This window comes from Trachemys scripta, chromosome 1 (assembly GCF_013100865.1).
Source record: "Trachemys scripta elegans isolate TJP31775 chromosome 1, CAS_Tse_1.0, whole genome shotgun sequence".
Taxonomy (NCBI): Eukaryota; Metazoa; Chordata; order Testudines; family Emydidae; genus Trachemys; species Trachemys scripta.
In genome coordinates, this window is record NC_048298.1 from 347,246,225 (window position 1) to 347,267,537 (window position 21,313).

At 54.9% G+C, this 21,313-nt stretch overlaps 1 protein-coding gene across 1 annotated transcript in view; it reads left to right on the forward strand.

Moving 5' to 3' along the window:
* The first annotated feature begins 2,007 nt into the window (after positions 1-2,007).
* Positions 2,008-21,313, forward strand: part of LOC117871399 (cGMP-dependent 3',5'-cyclic phosphodiesterase-like) — a 371,452-nt gene continuing 352,146 nt past the window's right edge. The window contains exon 1 of the mRNA XM_034759335.1: positions 2,008-2,240. Within this exon, the coding sequence (XP_034615226.1) occupies positions 2,173-2,240 (68 nt within the window). The 5' untranslated portion in view covers positions 2,008-2,172. The remainder of the gene's footprint in view (positions 2,241-21,313) is intronic.

Consider the following 21,313-nt stretch of genomic DNA (forward strand, 5'->3'; position numbering starts at 1 on the left):
CAGCTCAGTGACGGGCAGGAGGCCAGGGACTGATGCGGGAGGCTCGTGTCCTCCCAGAGCTGGGCCCCACGTGAAGCTGTCCATCTGGCCTTTCTGCTGCCGGGCTGCGGAGGGTTCGATCACTCTGGCTTTCTCTCCTCTCGGCAGGTGGACGAACAAGAGTTGAGAAAACAGCAGGACGAGATCACAGCCATCATCAAGATGCGGATAGCCGGCTCGTCCAGTGGAACCCAGGTAGCCGGCCTGTCCGCCCGCTGGTGGAGGAGGGGCAGGTCTCACCTGCACACGCTCTCTCGGAAGGCTGCTTCCAGTTCTGACACATGGTTTCACGGCGCTGCGTGTGCAGGAGCACCCAGGTCCCGAGTAGCTTTGTATAGTCGCGGCGGCCTCACTTGCTATGGTTACTCCAGCTAGCTGGTGTATAACATGTGCTGCAATCACACCTCTGACTGCAGCGTAGACGGATGCTACAAGACAAGGCACGGCAGATGGATGAGACGAACAGCAGGATGTGTGGGGGGAACGGGGGAACAGAACTAGTAGGACAGGCACTATTCTTAGCCGATCAGGACCAGTGATCACAAATCCAGCAGTGGAAGCCAGTGGAGTTTTCTCCAGGGTTAATTTGGCCCAGTGACCGTCACCATGCGCCAGGGCACTAGGTATAAATCTCTGCGTGCCAGGCAGGCAGGGGAGATGGCTCGAGGCTGGCTCGGCTCCAGCGCGGAAATCCATAGAACTCCACCTGGGGTGGTGACTAAAGACGCCGAAGCCGGCTCAGTTTGGGCCCCCTGGTCCTGCAGTGTCCCCAGCCCCCCCACTGCATGCTCAGGCTCAGGGATTACACACCCAGCTCCTTCCTGCCTGCTGTAACAATGCAGCCAGGCTCCCCAAACCACATGAATTAAATTACTAACATGCACCCGGCTAATAATAGCCCGAGCCATTTCAGCAGCAGAATAACGGCACCCGTATCGACTGGCTCGCTCCTGACGGCAATTAACGACAGAGCAGGGCCCAAAGCAGAGCAGGCAAGGGAGCGGGCAGGGGACAGCGGCGGTACAGGGTGGGGAGGCGATGCCCATGGTGAACTGAGATGAGAAGGTGAGCGAGAGCAGAGGGGAGATGAGGGAGGGGATGGAGAGGAGGGACCCCCTGAGTAATAACCAGGGCGAGTGGAGAAGAGACGGGGACTTGCCAAGGCTGGAGTGCAGTCACTGCACATTGGGAGCTGTCGGGCCAGATTCTCAGCGGGTGTCAGTCAGTGTCGTTCCGCTGTGTCAAATAGAGCTTTGCTGGAGTCACTGGAGCGAGGCTGATCACAACAGCACACCCTCCCCTGCCTGACACCAGCGGAGGATCTGGCCCAGCGTGTGCATGTAGATTTCACACACAGACACACCCTCCCCGGACTGACACCAGCGGAGGATCTGGCCAAGTGAGTGTGTAGATTTTACACACCCACACACCTTGACACCAGCTGAGGATCTGGCCAAGTGCGTGTGTAGATTTTACACACACACACACACACACACACACACTGAGGATCTGGCCCAGCGTGTGCCTGTGGATTTTTCTCACACACACACACACACACACACACACCTTGACACCAGCTGAGGATCTGGCCCAGTGTGTGCCTGTGGATTTTTCACACACACACACACACACACACACACACACACACACACACACACACACACACCCTTGCTGTTGCCCGGGGTGGCTGGAGTTAGTCCGAGTTGAACAAAGGCTTCTCCCCCAGCCGCCCGCCGGCCAGGAGACCCCCCGCCCAGCCCCGGGGCAATCAGCAAACTCCACCCCAGCCCGGCCCCCTCCGCCCGCCGGGACTCGCACCTGGCTCCAGCCCCCTGCCCGGGCGCTGCAGGGCCCGCGGGCGTGGAGCGGCTCCGCCGCGGGTCAGCCCGAGCGGGTGTTTCTCGCTCGCTCGCTCACACATGCTCCCTCGCGGCACCCGCCCACCCTGCCTGCTCCAGCGAGCTGCATTAGGCTCGGTTACGGCTCCAGTCCTCAGACACCCTCCCCCGAGCCGGCTCCGGGAGCAGCCGCAGCCGCGGCGAGCCGGGAGAGAGAAGGGCGCCGGGACCTCTGGCCAGCAGCATCCTTAGCCCTCGCCTGCATCTGGCCGGGCTGGCGAGAGGATGAGGAGAGATGGGCCAAGCTTGCGGCCACTCCATCCTCTGCCGGAGCCAGCCCTACCAGCCGGCCGCGTCTGACATGTGAGTGCCCGGCGCGCGGGGGTTCTAGCCCGGGGGGCGCTGGAGGGAAGGGGGAAGCGAGGAAAGGAGGAGGGAGGGAAGGGGAGAGGAGCCAGCGAACGGAGCAGAGGAGAGAGAGAGAATGAAACCGAGCGGGAGGGAGGGAAGGAGGAAAAAGTTCTTCCTGTCTCCGAGCCGGGAGAGAGGGCAAGAAATAAAGGAGAGAGACCCAGCGACTGGGGCCGGCTCCCCTGGGGGACTGGCCAACCCCTGCCCACCCCTTGCGCCGCACACCTGGCCTAGCTGCAGCGGTGGCTGCTGTCTGCTGGGCATGGGGACGCCGGAGCCAGGGCTTGGTATTTCCACAGAGGGCACTGCCCCCTGACACGGCCGGTCCGTGCCACACGGACCGGGTGGGGACGTGGGATGGAGCAGATCCAGGGGGCTTGTTTTCTGGGCTGCTCGCTCAGGCCTTCAAACAACAGCGGGGAGCGCAGCAGGGCGAGATGCCCTCTGGTTGCCTGCTGCCTCAGTTTCCCTTCAGTTGCTTTAGTCTTGCCGTTTGCAAATCCCCCTGGTGTGGAAGGAGGGAAGGGGTTGCATGGGCATGGCATGGAAGCCAGGGTAGTGCAGCCCTGTGCACAGGGCCTCCGGGGGGACACAAGTGGGGCAATTTGGAGGAGCCCCCATGAGAATATAGTATTCTATAGTATTGCAACCTTTTTTTATGGAAGGGGCCCCCAAAATTGCTTTGCCCCAGGCCCCCTGAACCCTCTGGGCAGCCCTGCCTGTGCGGGCACATGGGTGAGCTGTTTCCCAGGGAGCAGCTAAAGAAATGTTGGGCTCGTTTTGTAAAGGGCTGTGTGTGTGTGTGTGTGTGTGTGGATAGACTTTGCACTGGCAACTACAACTCTCCTTGTACCACTGACATGGGAAACACTGTAGTTTCCAAGCTATAGGAATGCTGACACCGGTCCAGTTGTACCAGGCAGCTCCCTTCCTAGGAGGGGCTGAGTTCTGCATCTGGATTCTAGTCACCCCTCCTGTGACTCCCCCGGAGGGACCTCAGGGGGGCACTTGGCCGGGTGTGTGGAGCGTTTGAAGGCTCAGAGGCAGGCACGGTCAGTTGTATCCGAACTGTTTGCAGTCTTCTTAGCATCTGTGCAACGTGCCTCAGGTGGCACGTGAGCCGGATTCATCACCGAATTTGGTCTGCGGGTTGGATCATTAGCTTCCTCGGCCTGGGCCCGGTACTGACCGGGAGTGGGACGCGAACGCTGATCTGTGTCCCCGCTGCTTGCAAGACCGCTCCTGTGCAGCCAGGGAGGAGGCTCGTCGCCTGTTTCACCCTGCCATGGCCGGGTCAGGGTCAGTGGAGGGCCTGCCGGATCCTCGGGCTGTCTCTCCGCGGCAGTCTGCCAGGAGAAGGCAGTGAGCGTCCCGCCTGGTGCCAAGGGGAGGGGACTGTGCGCTCAGCAGGGACGCTGTGCCATGTTTGGGTTCCTTTGTTTGCCCATGTAAGTCACCCGTGTTCAGACAATAGCTGAACAATCTCAGCCCATGCTGCGAGGCCCGCTCGAGATCCGCTTGTTGCCATTGTTTTAAACCCGCTGGCTCTGGTGCCAGGCAGAGTTATTATTTTCCCCCGGGGGGAGTTATTTGTCCAGCCATTCCCCTGATCCTCTGGTGGCTGACATCTTTCATGCCCACCCACCAGCGCGCCCCGGGGAAAGGGTCGTTGCTAGGTCTCACCGCTGTTGCAACTGAGAAGTGAAACTGCCGCGTGTTGCAAGAAGCCACAGCTCCCCTCTTACCCAAGAGCCGATTTGCATCTGAAAGCAAGCAGCAGGAGCGGGGTGCTGCTCCCAGCGAGCCTGGCTCTTGGAGTAGTGCCCGGGGAGCTGTGGGACCCGAGCGGCTTTAACCACCCCGCCGCGGTGTGCAGCAGGCAGCCCCTGTGCTCTCATTTATACGTGGGCACCAGCTCCAGTTGTAGCAAGTCCAGCCCAGCTGGAGGCAAGGAGGCGAGGGCTTTGCAGCGGCGGGGGGGAAGTTCCGAGTGCAGCTGCTTCCCGGCTGGCGAGCTCCCTGGCTCCTTCTGGGGCATGGCTTGTGAGCCGCCTGCTGCGGCCAGCAGCGAAGCGCTCCCGCTAGGAGAGAGCCGGGGGCTTGCTCCGTGCCCAGCTGGTCCACCCCATTCACCCCCAGCCCTTCAGGGCAGAGCCTGAGGCCGGGATCCTGATCACCCCCTTTGTGGCACAACACAGGGTGATGGGCATGGGTAGCGGATGGAGCACCCCTCTCTGAGCAGCACACAGCGCTGCCTGGATTTGTGCTGCCTCTGCTGTGAGCTCCCCGGGTGGGCCTGCCCGACCCACAGCCAGCCCTTTTCCCAGGAGCTATTGGACACAGGCCTGTCAGTGCAGTAGCCACCACATGAATGGGAGTGAGTCTTCTTCCCCATGGACAGGCAACGGTGCCAGGCACACCCACTCCAACTCCATAGTTGCACAGGGCCATGGATGAGTATCTCAAGAGCTGGTGCATTCCTCCTGCTCCCTGCACTCCAGGAGCCCTCTTCTCCCTCTGCAGGGCAGGAGCAACCTGTCCATAGATCTCAAAGAGCATCAGAAAGAGAGGCAAATGTCAGCACCCCCATGCTTCTGATGGGGAAACTGAGGCACGGGGAGATGACGTGCCCTGCCCAAGGTTGCCTGGCAAGTCAGTGGCAGAGCTAGGACTAGAACTCACATCTCCTGTCTAGCGACTTCTCCCTACACTACAACCGCAGGCACAGCTTCTGGGCGGGTGCTGGATCGTGTGATGCCACCAGTCCTCGTGAGGGCATCTCAGTGGCATGATGTGCTGCCCGATGGAGGGCTTAGAGCACAGGCCCAGAAGTCAGGGCTCCTGGCTCTGGCAAGTCATGCCAGCCAGAACGATCACAAAGCCTTGGATCTCTCACCTGGAGGGGGCTATGGAAGGGTTGTTAGTGCTGGCGGATGGGGTCCCACAGACAAAGCCTATATGATGGAGCCGATGCTGGGCAAAGAAATGGGGGGGGGGAAGCAGAAAAATGGAGGCTTCCATGTATTAATGATCATTAGTAAAACAGAGCTGGATTGAGGCACAGCTGCCATAGGCAGACAGGTACAGGGCTAGTATTAAGATTAACCTGAGGCGTTAGCTTGGTGTTCTCCTTGGCTGGGGAAGATTGTGGGGAAGGACTGGAGACGGTGAGCAGCTCTCTCAAAGCATTCACCTGTGGGCTCAGCTCAATACAGCCCTATAAATGGCGGCGAAGAAGTTAAGTGACTTGCTCAAGGCCGCACAGCAAGACAGTGGCAGGATCTGGGTTAGCATTCAGTTCTCCTGGCTTCCACACCCAGATTCATTTATTCATACTGAGTAGCACCAGACACCAGGAGGATCCCACCGAAGGAACAGATTCATGGATTTGAAGGCAAAAAAGGGACATTGTGCCGTCTACTCTGACCTCTTGCACGGCCACGGCCAGAGACCATCACCCCGGCGTCAAGCCTAACGGCTTCTGACTCCGCTGGAGCAGAGCTATAAGAAAGATGCCCGGTCTTGCTTTAAAGACATCAAATGATGGAGAATCAGCCACTCACCTGAGGGTTAATTAGCCCAGTTAGTCTCCAGATCTGGCACAATGACCCTCTGAAGGACAAATGATTTGTCTGGGGGGTTCTTTGTAGTAAAGCAGCCTCCCTTCTCCAGCCTCGTGGGCAGTCACGGGGCAGGGAGCCTGACTCCCCCGTGGCCTGGCAGTGCCACTGTTCTGATGGGGTAGGGTTTTACCCTCCCTTAGCCCAGGTGAAGCGGTCACACAAGGTAACAGCCTCGGAGAACCGGCCCCACAGACTTTGCCGCTACACACCTGTCTCTGGGGAGGATCACTCAGTCTAGCTGAACCGGAGTTCAGGTAGTGCCTCAGAGGGCGCTCGAGTTGGGGACACATCATTATTGAAGTGTGTGTGGGGGGGATTGCGATGAAGGCTGGGAGAGTGCTCAGATGAGGTTGTTGGTTGCAGCCCAACTATGGTAGTTCCGCGGGCCTGATCAGTGCCGTGGCTGAACACCTCAGTCATTAATGTCTTTCTCATCCTCCCGGGAGGCAGGGCAGGGCTGTTATCCCCATTGCACAGATGGGAAACTGAGGCACAGCGAGACTAAGTAATTTGCCTAATATCATGCAAGAAGCACATGGCAGCAACTGAATCCAGATCTCTCAAGTCCTAAGTTAGTGCTCTAACCACTGTGCCACCCTGCCTCCCTGAGAGCAAGGCCCAGTGAGTGAATTTCATCCCCTAAGAGATTATACAGCCTCTGCTGTCATTTACCCTGGTGCCAGTCTGGAGTAGCTCCACTGCGTTCAGTGGAGTTACTCTATATGGACATCCAAGATACAGAGCCCAATTTGACCCTATGTATCTAGAATTAAAACCATGTTTTCCCCTTTTGGAGTTCTTTGGGTTACTCTAGAAAGCACTTGTGACGCCCTGCCCTGTACTCCAGAGCCCAGAGCCTTAATGAGGTTTCATGTTGCAAACATCTCCTACTTTCCCCAGAGCCTGGGGGGCGAGGGCCTGTCAATCAAGAGCTGTGTATACACTACCGCAGTGGTTCTCAACCATGGGCCCACTGGGGGGCTGCGAGCAGGTTTCAGGGGGGCCGCCAAGCAGGGCCAGCATTAGACTTGCTGGGGCCCAGGGCAGAAAGCTGAAACCCCGCCGCTTGGGGCTGAAGCCCAGGTCTCCAAGCTCTGCCACCCGGGGCTGAAGCCGAAGCCTGAGCAATGTAGCTCTGTGGGGGCCCCTGTGGCATGGGGGCCCCTGTGGCATGGGGCCCCAGGCAATTGCCCGGCTTGCTACCCCCTAACGCCAGCCCTGGCTTTTATACGGCGTGAGCGAGCGGGACGCCGCACGGTGCATTATTATCCAGGCAGCCTTTGTCAATTAATGTCGGGCTCAGCACGTGGCAGAGAGCTCCAGCCAGACTGGGTCACACGGTTCCACTCTTTAGCTGGGCTGTAAGGCGATGCTCGTTGAATGGCAGCTTGGCACTTCCCGAGGGGGATCTGGAGCAGAGCTGTCCTCTGTCCTGTGCTGGGAGAGACATCCTAAATCAACTTCCCTTCTGAGGCCCTCGCCCTTGGCAGAGAGCTCCTAGGCAGAGACCTCTCTAGCGCCACCTCCCTGCCGGGGCAGGATTGGCCCAGCGGGGCATTTTGCACAGCTTAGTGCGGTCTGTTTGTTTGTGCAGTCTGTGCTGTTTGCCTCAGTGGAAAGGTGGGAGTCAGCAAACTGAGGGACCGATGTAGCGCTCCAAAGCCTATTGTCACCCCCTTCTCAATCCCCAGGGGTGCCAAGGGATGATCCAGCCTTTGGTGTTACTTAGAGCAGCCTCAGGGGTGTTCTAAATGATGCTGGCTGGTAAAGGCCTCTTCTGATTTGTCACCACCCTGCAGGGCTAGGAGTGAGAGCTGATACCATTGGAAAAGGGAGCTGTCCATCTTTCCAGCGAGAGACACGGTGCTTGCTTCCAGCCCTGGATGCAGCCAACTGTAAAGTCTCTTATGCCTAGGAAAGCTACACTAGGTCCTTTCTCAGATCCTTCAGTATTAGATACAGGGATCCACCTAGATATGTGGTATCGCTTATGTCTCCGGTACAACCCTGAGCACATTGTTGGCGCCTTGCAACTAACAAATAATCAGAAGAATAATCAAATGTAGGCTGTTAAAGGAATTAATCCCATTGTGTCTGCTGGCTGCTGGCCAGACACTGCAGCAGATGCTGTCAGTTAGTATGGGCTCTGCTCCACTGGTCTACACCCTGACTGCATGACTATGCCCTGCGGCCAACACCCAAACAGGGAGGGGAGCTTTACCACCTGAGCCAAAATTGACCCTTCCCCTGGATGAGCTGGTAGGAAATTATGTGGCTGCCTCCTTCCCAGCACAGGGCAGCATCCGTGGTGTAAACATAACGTGAACGCAAAGTGCATGTCACGTTCCCCAGCTAATTGCTGTTCCGTAAGAGAGCAACAGCCTACTACTGCTGGTTGCTGACAGAGCTGCTCCTTTAGCTCAAGTGGTGGAGGGCAGTGCTTTGGTGCTGAGTGCCCAGGTTTCAAACCTTGCTGTTGACTTTTGCTGGGAACCGTTTTGTGAGCATGTGGCTTGGGAGGTCAAACCACCCCGGGGGATTTTTTTTCCTGGGAAGCAATGAATGATCTAAATGCATTTCCAGGAATGCCCAAGGTTTCTCGAGCCAGTCTCTCCCGTCTACTCTCGCTCTTTCACTATTGCTAGATTTCTGCCTGTCTCTTTCCCGGCTCCCACGTGGCTTCCTGATAGCTGAGCTGGTCGTTAGCCAGAAGCATGGGCACGCCGGAGCGTGGAGGAAGCCGTCCTGGGACTCTCTAGCAGTCTAGCCCTGCCCTGCAAAGCGCTGAGCTGTGCTACTTAATGGATGGGGTTGCTCATCTAAAAGGGGGGGGGGAGTTCAGTGAATCACTTTCCCCACCAGGGCTGTGACGGCTGATGCTGCTACATCAGCAAAGGAAAGAGAAGTGTGTCTGTTAGCCCAAGCGAAGCAGGGACTGGGCTACTTAAAGAGAGACCGGACAAAACACTGGACAGTGTGCATCGGATCACAGGATACTAGTTTTGTGGGAATTAGGGATGGAAAATCAGAATGGGTCTGGACAGCCCCTTAGCCTCTTAAATTTGGGGGTGTTCTTTGTTCTCATTCCAGGCAACAGCCCCCTAATTTCAAACAGGTTGAACCAAAACCCTGGATCTAGGTGCTTTGGGGTGTTGGAAATCCAGATCCAAAATTTTGCCTCTTGAGCTCAGGTTTAAACAGTGTGGAGCCCATGTCCCTGCAAGTGCTGGAGTGATTCCCCGGATAAAGGACACAGGTGCACACCCCGGTTATGGGAGGCAGGGTAGGGCACCAGCCGAGGAAGCGGGAGACCTGCCGGCAACGAAATGAAATAGAGCAACACGTCTCCTCCGATACACCCGTCTAGTTCTGACTGTGAACACATGGCTGAGAAATTGGAGATAAGGGAAAAGATCCGAGCTACAGCTGAAATGCTGCCGCTTATGCGTGTTCTCAGACTGGTGGGGCTCTGTGCTAAAATGTCACAGTAATTTCATACCTCACCTCTTACCGAAAAGCCAGCTTCTTTAGGAACCGTTTCAAACAGATCCCGTACAGCGATGGGACAAAGCACAGAATGAATATCTAGGGAGAAATAGTTCATGCCACTGCGGATCTCAGCTTTCCACTGCCGTCCATTTCTACCTGGCTAGATTCTTATATTGACATTGTGGTATCTCATCCTAAATACACGATAACAAACACCAGGCTAGGGGTCTGTCTATTGCTCTGACCTGGTGGGTGACCTTGGGCAAGTCACTGCCCTTCCACGTGCCTCAGTTTCCCCTTTAACTTGTCTAATTAGACCAGAAGCTCCTTGGGGCAGGGATTATCTTTTCCTCTGGTCTCGTCTCCACTCGAAACACTGCAGCGGCACACCTGCAGCACAGGCGCTCACTACAGCGACGGAAAGGGTTCTTCTGTTGTTCTAGCAGTGTCTACACCAGGGCTTAGGCCGGCTTCACTGTGTCACTATGACTCAACCTGAAGCCTTAGCAAGGAAGTACTCTGCAGCCTATCGTCAGCGACCCTTAAAGAGTTAGTTATTACCCTGTTTCCCCGAAAATAAGACATCCTCCGAAAATAAGGCCTACTTACAGTTTTGCCTCTCATTGTAATATAAGGCATCCCCCCGATAATTAGACCTCCCCGATAATAAGGCATCCACCGATAATAAGGCATTTTTCATTTCTGAAAAATAAGACATCCCCTGAAAATAAGACCTAGCGCATCTTTGGGAGCAAAAATTAATATAAGACACTGTCTTATTTTCGGGGAAACAGGGTAGCTTGTACTTTTCAGCTGGGTGACTCAGAAGACACCGAGGAGTTATTTATATTGAGCAGTTGAAATGCTAAGACTGCTTAAGAGTTTTATTTTTCTTGCGCTGTTCTAAGCCAGGGGCCGAATCCAGCAGCACGTACTTCTCCCAAGCCCAGGCTGCACGTGGCTCTGGCCACGCGACGACTTTCCAGTGCCGATCTGGGAGGTAGCAGCAGCTATAATAATATCTAGGATTTATATAGCACTTTTCATCCAGAGATCTCAAAGCGGTTACAAAGGAGGGTCGCCTCATTATCCCCATTTTGCAGATGGGGAAACCGAGGCACAGAGAGGCGCCTTAGCTCACCGAGCAGCTAGTGGCCAAGCCAGGAATAGACCCCAGATCTCCTGAGTCCCAGTCTAGTGCACCTTCCACTAGGCCTACATGCAGAGAGAGTGCTAAGGGGTTGGCCTACACACCTGATATGGATCCCGGTATTCCTCTTAAAATCAGCGGTGGTCCAGTTCCTCTACGCCACAGTGCCCCACCCCTGGCAGCGTGGGGGTGGGGTTAGAAAGTGGCATGGGGGCAGAGCTACAGGGCCAGACTGGCGGGGAGAGGCTGCAGCTTAGGATTACTCCACTGCTTCAAATGGATCGAAGGAAATATACAGAACGCCTAATCATCCCATGGAACTCCCAGCCACAAGAGATCACTGAGGCCCAGAGCTTAGTGGGAGTCTTAAAAAAAACACACCAAAAAGAGGATTGGACGTTTGTACGGATAATCCGAACATCCACAGCTATGTTAGCAAGGCTTACAAAATAGCTAGAAGGGATAGAAACCTTGATGCTTCAGCGTTTAAGCCATCCTCTTTGGAGCCACAGGCCTGGTGCTCTTGAACGGCTCTGGAACAGTGCCTGGGAGGAACCCTTCAGTGCGTCAGCCCCCGTAGGGTCACACTCTCTCGCTGGGGTGAGCCCCTTGGCTTCCCCACCTCCCGGGACCGACCCTCGGAGCCTTCAGCACCCCTAGGGTGACCAGACAGCAAGTGTGAAAAATCGGGCCAGGAGCTGGGGGGTAATAGGAGCCTATATAAGAAAAAGCCCCAAATATCGGGACTGTCCCTATAAAATCAGGACATCTGGTCACCCTAAGCTCCCCTGCTTCATCCCCTGAGCTCCCTGCAGGGAGTGCACCTGGATTGGACGCCTGAGGGAGACTCCAAAGGGAGCAATGCACCCCCCCCTCCTTAATCTGGAGTGACTCTGAGCTCGCGGTGGAAAAGCAGGAGGAGGGTTTATTAGACGTCTTCAACACAGCATAGAAAGTCCTTAGTTGACAGATCTCACCATTAGGCAATGCTTCCTTTACAGAAATAGACCTGAGCTGTGAAGTCTGAATCAAGAACTAGATTGTCTAAATCCAAAGTTTTCCCCACCTTCTGGGCTGGTTGCATTCAGACCTGTGGGTCAGGGTCAGCTCCCTAGCCAAGCTCTCTGTGGCCTCGTTTCATTTGAGCAGCACACTTAGCTACCCTCCTTTACCAACCCAGAGCAATTCCCCTTCTTCCTTGTTTCTGCCCCCCTCCTTGTGCCCCGCGTAGATGGTTATCAGAACCACAGACCCCATGGAGTCTGACACGTTTAATTTAAACAACAACACAGCAGCGCTTTTGCCGGCACCGGCCCAAGGCAAGAGAAACGCAAGGATTAGATCAAGGAAATGAGGCCAGTTGCAAACAAACTGCTCACATGGGATTAGTCATGGGGCTTGTCACAGAATTACATTTTCTAGTCGCCGGATGGACGCAGGCGGGAGGCACAGGTGGGGAGATGGTTTCGGGGGATCCACAAGACTGACAACTAAAGGGGAGCTGGTGGTATGGTCCAGGCTCTGGACTGGGTCGTAGGAGATCGGGATTTAAATCTTGGCTCTGTCACAGACCCCCTCTGGGGATCCAGAGCATTTGGATAAATAGGGGTAAAATTCTCCATAAATAGGGGTAAAATTCACCGCCTGCAGAGCACCCACCCTGCTCAAGCCTCCCGAACAGAAGCAGGACTAGACAGGAGGGAAGCTGCCATGGGCAGGGTGGTAGCTGAGGACTTGGGTGGCCAGGATTCGATTGCCCAGATTTTGGGCAAATCATTCAAGGGACGTCTAAACACACCCGCCGGGGCTGTAATTTCCACTTTACTAAACAGACCTGTGCTCGCGCCGATTGAGTTAGTGTGCTAAAAAGAGCAGCGGCATGGGCTAGCGGTGCTGGGTGCAATCCTGCTTGGGGGTGTACTGGGACGGACGGCCCATGCAGACATGGCTACCCTGCTATGATCTGAGCTAGCACTGGGTACCTGTACCCGAGCTGTAAATTAGAAACCTAGCTGCAGTGTAGACATAGCCTTAGTAATCCGTGCCTCAGTTTCCCAACTGTCCAATGGGGGACAATAGCCTTTCTTTAACTCCCGGGGGAGTTGCGAGTCTACCTGCATGAAGGATTCCGCAACGCCGTGCGCCAGTGAAGGCCATATACGTACCCCGCTGATACATGAAACAGACCGATTCTGGTGTCAGGTCTTGCTGCGTGGCTGCGATGAATGTGTTCTAAACACTATTGAAAACTTCACGGCGGCAGCGTCCTTTTAAGTGGAAGAAGCGGGAGGGAGTGGGGGGGAATGTAAGTAGCCGTTAAATAAAAAATCGCGGCATGCAGGACACATCCAGCAGTTAAGGGGGATGCCGACTTCAGAAAAGGCTTTAATCTCCTTATTCAAGCCGAGCGACGACTCGTCGCCTAATTATTTTATTATCAGTGACGCTCGGCAAGACACTGTCTTGGCACTGTCGCCGCCCGTGCGCTGCCCTCGTTCGCTGGCCCCGGTTGAGAACGGCCGGCGCGGATGTGCTTTGCTGGATAGGGACGGAGGCAGCGCGTACTCCAACGCTGTGCGGAACGGAGGACGTGGGACAGACGAGCTCCTCTGAAATAAGAGACAGTGAGCACAGGGCCTGACAGGCGGTGGGAACCTCCTCCGTGGGGCTGAGCGCCCTTTGATTTACGTCATCTTCAGTGGGAGCTGAGGGACTTTTCAAGATCAGACCCATACTCCACCTCTCCTTTGCGTAGAGAGCGGGAGGGCATAGTCCAAATGTCCCAGGGCGGACACTGGCTGCAGCAGGGGCAGGGAACGCTGCTGGCTGACCTGCACTGCCCGTGAATTGTTAGCCCATGTACTCTGTCCCTCTCCGGTGGCTGCGTGGTGTCTATGGAGGTGCCGGCAGGGCGGGTAAAACCCAGAGCCTGCAGCTTCAGTACCACTGGATGGAAGGTCCGCTGACAGTAGCAGTAGGCTGTTATCTTCTTTGCAGACCAGCCACCAGAGGGAGATAGAGTCATAGTCACTTGAGAAAGCCTGAGAAACGGGCAGGCTGGGGGTGGGGTGATGGCACCGGCCTGCAGAGCTGGCCTCCCACCTTCACCACAGGTTCTCTGCACGGCCTTCGGCAAATCACTTCATCTCACTGGGCCTCGTCAGGGAAAGGGGGATCACAATTCTGTCGTGTGTGTTCAGCCTGCCAGCTCTTTGGGGCAGGGTCTGGCCCTCACAAGCGGTTTATGCAGCGCCTAGCACAATGGGACGTCAGCTTAGTAGGGACTGGAGTACAAGCATCCAGTATTTACATACAATAGCATCTCTCTGTGGTACCTCTCTGGCCCCCATCGCTGCAGTGTCCCTATCGTTAATGTAGTTAGCCTGACAACACCCCTGCGAGGTGGTCACACAGGAAGTCTAGGGGACAGCAAGGAACGGAAGCCAGGTCTCCCAAGTCCTAGTCTAGAGCAAGAATCGCTGGGCCATCTTTCCTCACACACCCTGTGCCGGCGGCTTGCTAACGACGCAAGAAGGGACGGTCAGGTCCTTAAGTCAAGGCACTCACACAATCTAGGCACAGACGGAGGTCGGGGGATGGGGAACGTAGGTGCAAGTCACCTTGACCCATGGCAGGCAGCGGGGCTTTAAGGGTCTTTAAGAGGACTGAAGTGTGGACAGGGTAGGGGCTGTGTGGACAAGCTCAGGCCAGTAGCACTGTGCATTGTGGAGGGCCCGCGGAAGAAGCGGGGGTGACTGTGTGAGAAAGCTGCTGCGCGAGCAGACAAAGCTGGGGATATCGGAGGAGAAGAGGCAACAGAGGGAGGAGAGGAGAAGTAGGAGGGGGCAGAGTTCTGTACAGCTTTGAGGCTAGCCACAAGGAGTTTCAATCTGATGCAAGAGCAGACAGGGAGCCGAAAACCCCAAGCTGTGTTCTGACCTCTCTGCTCTGGGTTTGTTTCTCCCCCGCGGCGATGAAAATCGCCCACACCGAGTCCGGTGAGCATCACCCAACAGCATCGCATGGGAGGAGTTTTTAACATCATCCAGGCCGACAGGGTTAGTTTGATGGGCCCCCTATGGACAACAGGTGCATTTAACAAGCTCCTTGGGGTAGCCCCAAGGTGATTAGGGTTTGTAGATGGATGGCTGCTTAGTGCACATCCCTAGCTCATTTTTATTTTCAAATGAGGAGTCTAGACAATGAGCTCTGAAATCCTGCAGAACTCCTTAGAGACCCGTTCTCTATAAAATCGTCTATTGGCTCCTCACCGCTCAGCACCTCGCCTGCAATTCACAGTCTACTGTAGCAAGAGACGCACACGTTTCCCTTTAAAGAACAAGGCCTTAGTGTTGCTAACTTGAAGATCGGTGGGACAAATCATCGGATCTCACCCATGTGCCCAACTTTGGATTGGGAGCCAGGGGACCCCTGCAGGAAGCATGTTCATTGGCTCGTTCAGGGGAAATTGATGGTTGTCACCTGTGCCACGGAGCTGGCCTGATTTCTCTTTACTGTCAGGTGGCCCCCATTGCTCTGAGCATCCTACGTATATTCATGGGTTTATCCTCCCAACACCCCTGCGAGGTAGGGGAGGGCGATTGCACCCGTTTTGGAGATGGGGAAACCGAGGCAAAGAATAATTAGAGCCAGGATTTTTGGAATTGCTCAGCCCCCCTTTTAGGCACCAAAATAAGCCGCCAGATTTCCACAGGAGCTCAGCACAAGGGGACACGAGCTCTGTTGAAAATCTGGCTCCAATTGTGGCCTCTGAGGACTTGAAAACTCGGCTTTGTGTTTTGCCCAGTGTTCCACAAAGCGTCTGTGGTAGCAGAACCCAGCTTGTGGGAGGTCCAGTCTAGTGCTTTAACCACCAGCCCACGGCAAGAGGAGCTGTCACGTCTAATAACCGAGGCTCATATCAGGAGTGCTGGGAGCCAGGATAGGGGCCACTAGGAAAATCTTGATCCCGATCCAGGTTCGAATTCCAGGTGCTCCCCAGAGTTTGGTGCTGTTAAGTTCCAGAGCCCACCTGGACAAGGACCCTTGTGTAGCGGGGTGGTTACCCCGCTCCTGTCCTGAAAGGCTTAGAACAGCCCTGGGAGAGGGCTGTGGTAGGGGAAAACCTGGGCTGATTGGGGAAGTAGCCACAGCTGGCCCTTATAAGAGGGCAGTTGACCAGGGAGCAGACAGTCTCTCTCTGTTTTCAGAGAGAGAGATGGGCCTGGCTGCTGGGAAGCTCAGGGTAACTAGAGTAAGGCAGGGCTGGGGAAAGGCCAGAGGGGCTGGGGAACTCCAGACTGGCAACTCCCCAGGCTGCAGGGCCTTGTCCAAGGCCCCATAGAGGCACTGGGTTGCAGAGGAAGGCAGCAGGTCCAAACCCCCCTTGCCTGTGATGAGGGGCTTATACTGCAGTCTGCCCCAGGGAGCGGGGGCTAGTTGGTGACTGGCAGTAGCCTACGACTGAGGCGAGGTGGGGATAGAGGGTTGGGGGTTCCCCTGGGACCCTGAGACTGCGGGGGTATTGCTAGGGGGCAGCACCCCAGATAACGGGGCACGGGAGTCCTGGGAGGGACACGGGGGCCAAGCAGCAGTGGGACACCGGCCTGCAGAGGGCGCTCTGGAGGTTGGAAATGCTAATTCCCAGAGATGACCAGCAGGAGGCGCCGCAGGGGGGAGTCCCACCTTAGAAGGAAAAGAAGACAGGTTCAAGTCCTCCAAGGTATTTAGGCTCCTAACTTCCACTGAAATGGGCCACGGTCAACGGCTGGGTCATGGCGCATCGACCACACGGCTTTAACTCAAAACATATTTGTTCTTTCTATTGTGCTACAGCTGACTCCTACGGTGGAACCGTACACTGCGTTAACTACAGGGTAATTAGGGACTCAGTATCATTAGCTTCCATGGTATTGTTTGATCAAACTAGCTGCATTTCCACCCCACAACCTCTCTTCCGGCCCCCTCCCCCTCTGCCCTCCACTGCCAGTAGCTGCTGCGTACCTGGCCCCTGATCGTAAAACTAAGGTAATGCTTCGGGTTAAGTGGCATTAATTATACCTGGATGTGTGGGCAGCCCCAGGAAAATGGATTTGGCTCTGCTTTGTGTGTGTGGAAAGGTAATTCTCAGAGCAGCGGGAATGCTTGTTTTCACCCAGGGTCACTTGAATCGGGAGTCACAGAGCCGTAATGTGCACTCACGTAGGGTGCACAGAGCTCTAGCTAGCAGGGTGTACCATCTGCAAGGGTGGCGGGCACCAGCCGGGCCCGGGGAAGATGTGGATAGTTTATGTTTTAGCAAGGCTTTGGACACAGGCCACCGAAGCAGACCAGGGAAATGTGGTCTAGATGAATTTACTATAAGGCGGGTGCACAACTGGTTGAAAGACCGTAGTCAAAGAGTGGTTATCAATGGTTCGCTGTCAAACGGGAGGGCGTATCTAGTGGGGACCTGCAGGGGTCAGTCCTGGGGCTGGTGCGATTCAATATTTTCATTAATGACTTGGATAATGGAGTGGAGAGAGTTTATAAAACTTGCAGGTGACACCAAGTTGGGAGGGGTTGCCAGCCCTTTGGAGGACAGGGTTAGAGTCCGAAACAACCTTGGCAAATTGGTCTGAAATCAGCAAGATGAAATTCAATAAAGACAAGTGCAAAGCACTACGTTAGGATGGAAAAATCAAAAGCAGAACTACACAGTGGGGAATAACTGGCTAGGTGGTAGTGCTGTGGAAAAGGATCTGGGGGTTAGCGTGGGTCACAAATTGAACATGAATCAACAAGGTGATGCACTTGTTAAAAAGGCTAATATCATTCTGGCATGTACTACCAGGAGTTTCGTATATAAGACATTGGAGGTAATTGTCCTGCTCTGCTAGGGTGAGGTTTCAGCTGGAGAACTGCATCCAGTTCTGGGTGCCATGCTTCAGATCGTTAGTTTAGGACTATTATAAGGAGGATGGTGATCAACTTGCACTCTCAGCAAGTTTGCAGATGACACTAAACTAGGAGGCGTGGTAGATACACTAGAGGGTAGGGATCGGATACAGAGGGACCTAGACAAATTAGAGGATTGGGCAGAAAAAAACCTGATGAGGTTCAACAAGGACAAGTGCAGAGTCCTGCACTTAGGACGGAAGAATCCCATGCACTGCTACAGACTAGGGACCGAATGGCTAGGTAGCAGTTCTGCTGAAAAGGACCTAGGGGTCACAGTGGACGAGAAGCTGGATATGAGTCTACAGTGTGCTCTTGTTGCCAAGAAGGCTAACGGCATTTTGGGCTGTATAAGTAGGGGCATTGCCAGCAGATCGAGGAACGTGATCGTTCCCCTTTATTCGACATTGGTGAGGCCTCATCTGGAATACTGTGTCCAGTTTTGGGCCCCACACTACAAGAAGGATGTGGAAAAATTGGAAAGAGTCCAGCGGAGGGCAACAAAAATGATTAGGGGTCTGGAGCACATGACTTATGAGGAGAGGCTGAGAGAACTGGGATTGTTTAGTCTCCAGAAGAGAAGAATGAGGGGGGATTTGATAGCAGCCTTCAACTACCTGAAGGGGGGTTCCAAAGAGGATGGAGCTCGGCTGTTCTCAGTGGTGGCAGATGACAGAACAAGGAGCAATGGTCTCAAGTTGCAGTGGGGGAGGTCCAGGTTGGATATCAGGAAAAACTATTTCACTAGGAGGGTGGTGAAACACTGGAATGCGTTACCTAGGGAGGTGGTGGAGTCTCCTTCCTTGGAGGTTTTTAAGGCCCGGCTTGACAAAGCCCTGGCTGGGATGATTTAGCTGGGAATTGGTCCTGCTTTGAGCAGGGGGTTGGACTAGATGACCTCTTGAGGTCCCTTCCAACTCTGATATTCTATGATTCTATGAATTGTTCTCCATGTCCACTGAAGGGATAGTGTAATGGTCTCCGTTCAGGGTCTGGTTGGGAAGCACGGTCTAGTGGTCACAGCCACAATACCAGAATGCCAAGGGGATTGTGGGGAGGGGAGCCCAGGCCCTCCCACTCTACCAGGCTCCGATCCAGGGCCCTTTTAGCTACCAGTAACCTGGCAACCAAGACTACTTAAAGCTGTCCTCCCTGGGCCTCTTCCTCTTGTCTCCCCCGTGAGGTCACCTCAGTCCAAGGCCTTCGCCTGGTGGGAAAATCCAAATCCCAAGAAAGCAAGAGGGAGTCGCCACTATCCAGGACCTCAGGATACTTCCCTCTCTGCTTGTCTCTGCGGAGGGTCCTCCCTTTCCTCACGGAGGGCCCCTTTGGGCAGCTGCGTCAGAGCCTTTAGGTTTCGCTCTGCGGGAGCTGTGCGCTTTTTTTTCCCCTTGCGATTCCGGTGTGAGTGGGATCTGCCAATACCGCTTTAAGTCTAAGGTGGAGATGTACTGAGCTTCGCCCAACCCATCTAGTAATTCATCCACCTGGAGCACGGGGTAGGCATCAAATTTGGAGATCGCATTGACCTTCCTGAAGTCGATGCAAAACCAGACAGTGCCATCCGGCTTTGGAACTAATACAACAGGGCTTCGCCACTCGCTGTGGGATTCCCCAATGACCCCAAGCTCCAGCATGGTCTGGACTTCCTGTTTTACTACCTCACGCACTTTCCGGTGGTTCTACCGGACGATCTGTCCGGGTTCAGTCTGGATGTGGGGGTGCATGAGGTGGATCCTTCCTGGTAGGGAGGAAAACACGGCTGGGAAGGCTTTCACTAGGCTCTGCACCTGGGCTCTTTGTTTAGGGCGAAATTGTTCCCCCACCTGTATAGCCCCTGGGGAGGGGGCATAAGGTACGTGGCCCCAGTTCTGCTTCCTGAGGGTACAGGGCGATGAATAGGCTTTCTTGTTCTTTACACACCTTCAGCAGGTTGATGTGATAGACCTGGCTGGGCTTCCGTTTGTCAGGTTGTCTAACCTCATAATTGACTGGCCCGACTTGGCGCACAATTTCATGGGGTCCCTGCTCCTTGGCCAGTAGTTTAGATTCAGTGCTGGAGAGTAGAAGGAGGACCCGGTTGCCTGGCCTGAAAGTGCGTGCCTGCGCTCCCTTGTTATAGGAGTGTTCCTGGGTTTGTTGAGCTTTTCTTTAGCAACAGCTCCCACCATCTCAAATCTCGCCCCGAGTCTCAACATGTACTGTAGGACATTCTGAGTTCTCAGAGTTTGTCCTTCCCACATCTCCCGGGCCAGGTCGAGGATTCCCCGGGGCCGTCTCCCATACAGGAGCTCGAATGGGGAGAAGCCTGTAGAGGACTGTGGGACTTCCTGAATGGCAAACAGGAGGGGGGCAAGGGATCAGCTGATCCTGGCATAAACCTTTTCAGCATCTGCTTCAGGGTTCAGTTGAAACGTTCAACCAGGCCATCCGCTTGCAGGTGATAAACAGAGGTCCGGAGGCTCTTTATTCTCAAAAGCTCACAGACCTGTTTCATCATTTAACCACTCGGAGTTGTTCATATGCATGGGTCAAGGTCTCATCCTCCCTCTGGTCCTTCACAAAATCCATCTCTCAGTGCAGTTTGGCCACCTAGGTCAGTCAATCTCCCCTTCTCTCAGGGGTGGGATCGAATGCCCACATTCTCTACCAGTTGTAATGGTCTCCACTCAGGGTCTGGTTTGGAAGCGTGGCCTACTGGTCACAGCCACAACCACGGACTGCCAAGGGGGTTGTGGGGAGCAGAGCCCGGGCCTTCCCACTCCACTGGGCCCCGACCCAGGGTCCTTTTAGCTACCAGTAACCTAGTAACCAAGACGACTTAAGGCTGTTGTCCCTGGGCCTCTTCCTCTCGTCTCCCCCCCTGAGGTCACCCCAGTCCAAGGTCTTCGCCTGATGGGAAAATCCAAATTCCAAGGAAGCAAGAGGGAGTTGCCATTGGGAGGGATAGCTCAGTGGTTTGAGCATTAGCCTGCTAAACCCAGGGTTGTGAGTTCAATCTTTGAGGGGGCCATTTAGGGATCTGGGGCAAAAATCTGTCTGGGGATTGGCCCTGCTTTGAGCAGGGGGTTGGACTAGATGACCTCCTGAGGTCCCTTCCAACCCTGATATTCTATGATACTTCCGTCTCTGCGGAGGGTCCTCCCTTTCCTCACAGAGGGCCCCTTTGCGCAGCTGCGTCAGAGTCTTTAGGTTTCACTCTGCTCTGCTGGAGCTGTGGGCTCATGTGACGAAACCTCCAGGAATACGTCCAACCAAAATTGGCAACCCTACTTCCGAGGAAGGTTGTGGAATCCCCGTCACTGGAGGTTTTAAGACCAAGCTGGACAACACCCATCAGGGCTGGTCTAGGTTTACTTGGCCCTGCCTCAGCGCAGAGGGCTGGATTTGGCGACCTCTCGAGGTCCCTCCAGCCCGACCTTTCTATGATTCTATAATGCAAGAACTCCTGTGGCAGGCAGTGATGGACTACCTGGTCCTTGGGGTCATCTCTTTCCTAATCTCCTGAATTTGGCTCATGCCCTAAAGCACGAGGCCCTGCCAGACTGCAATGAGCATTTACCCCAGGGGACACAGGCTGCACCAGATGGGAGATTGGAAAGGCAAGATCTCCCCTGGGGCGCATGCAGAGCATCACTGGGTTGAATGTGCATGTCCCAGGAAAGTCACAGATGTGTTCTGCTTTATCCCAAAACTAACTCACCAGCTGAGCTCTTCTGCGTGCCCATAAGAACAGCATAAGAACGACCATACTGGGGCAGACCAATGGTCCATTTAGCCCAATCTCCTGTCTTCCAACAGCAACTTGTGCCAGAGGGAATGAACAA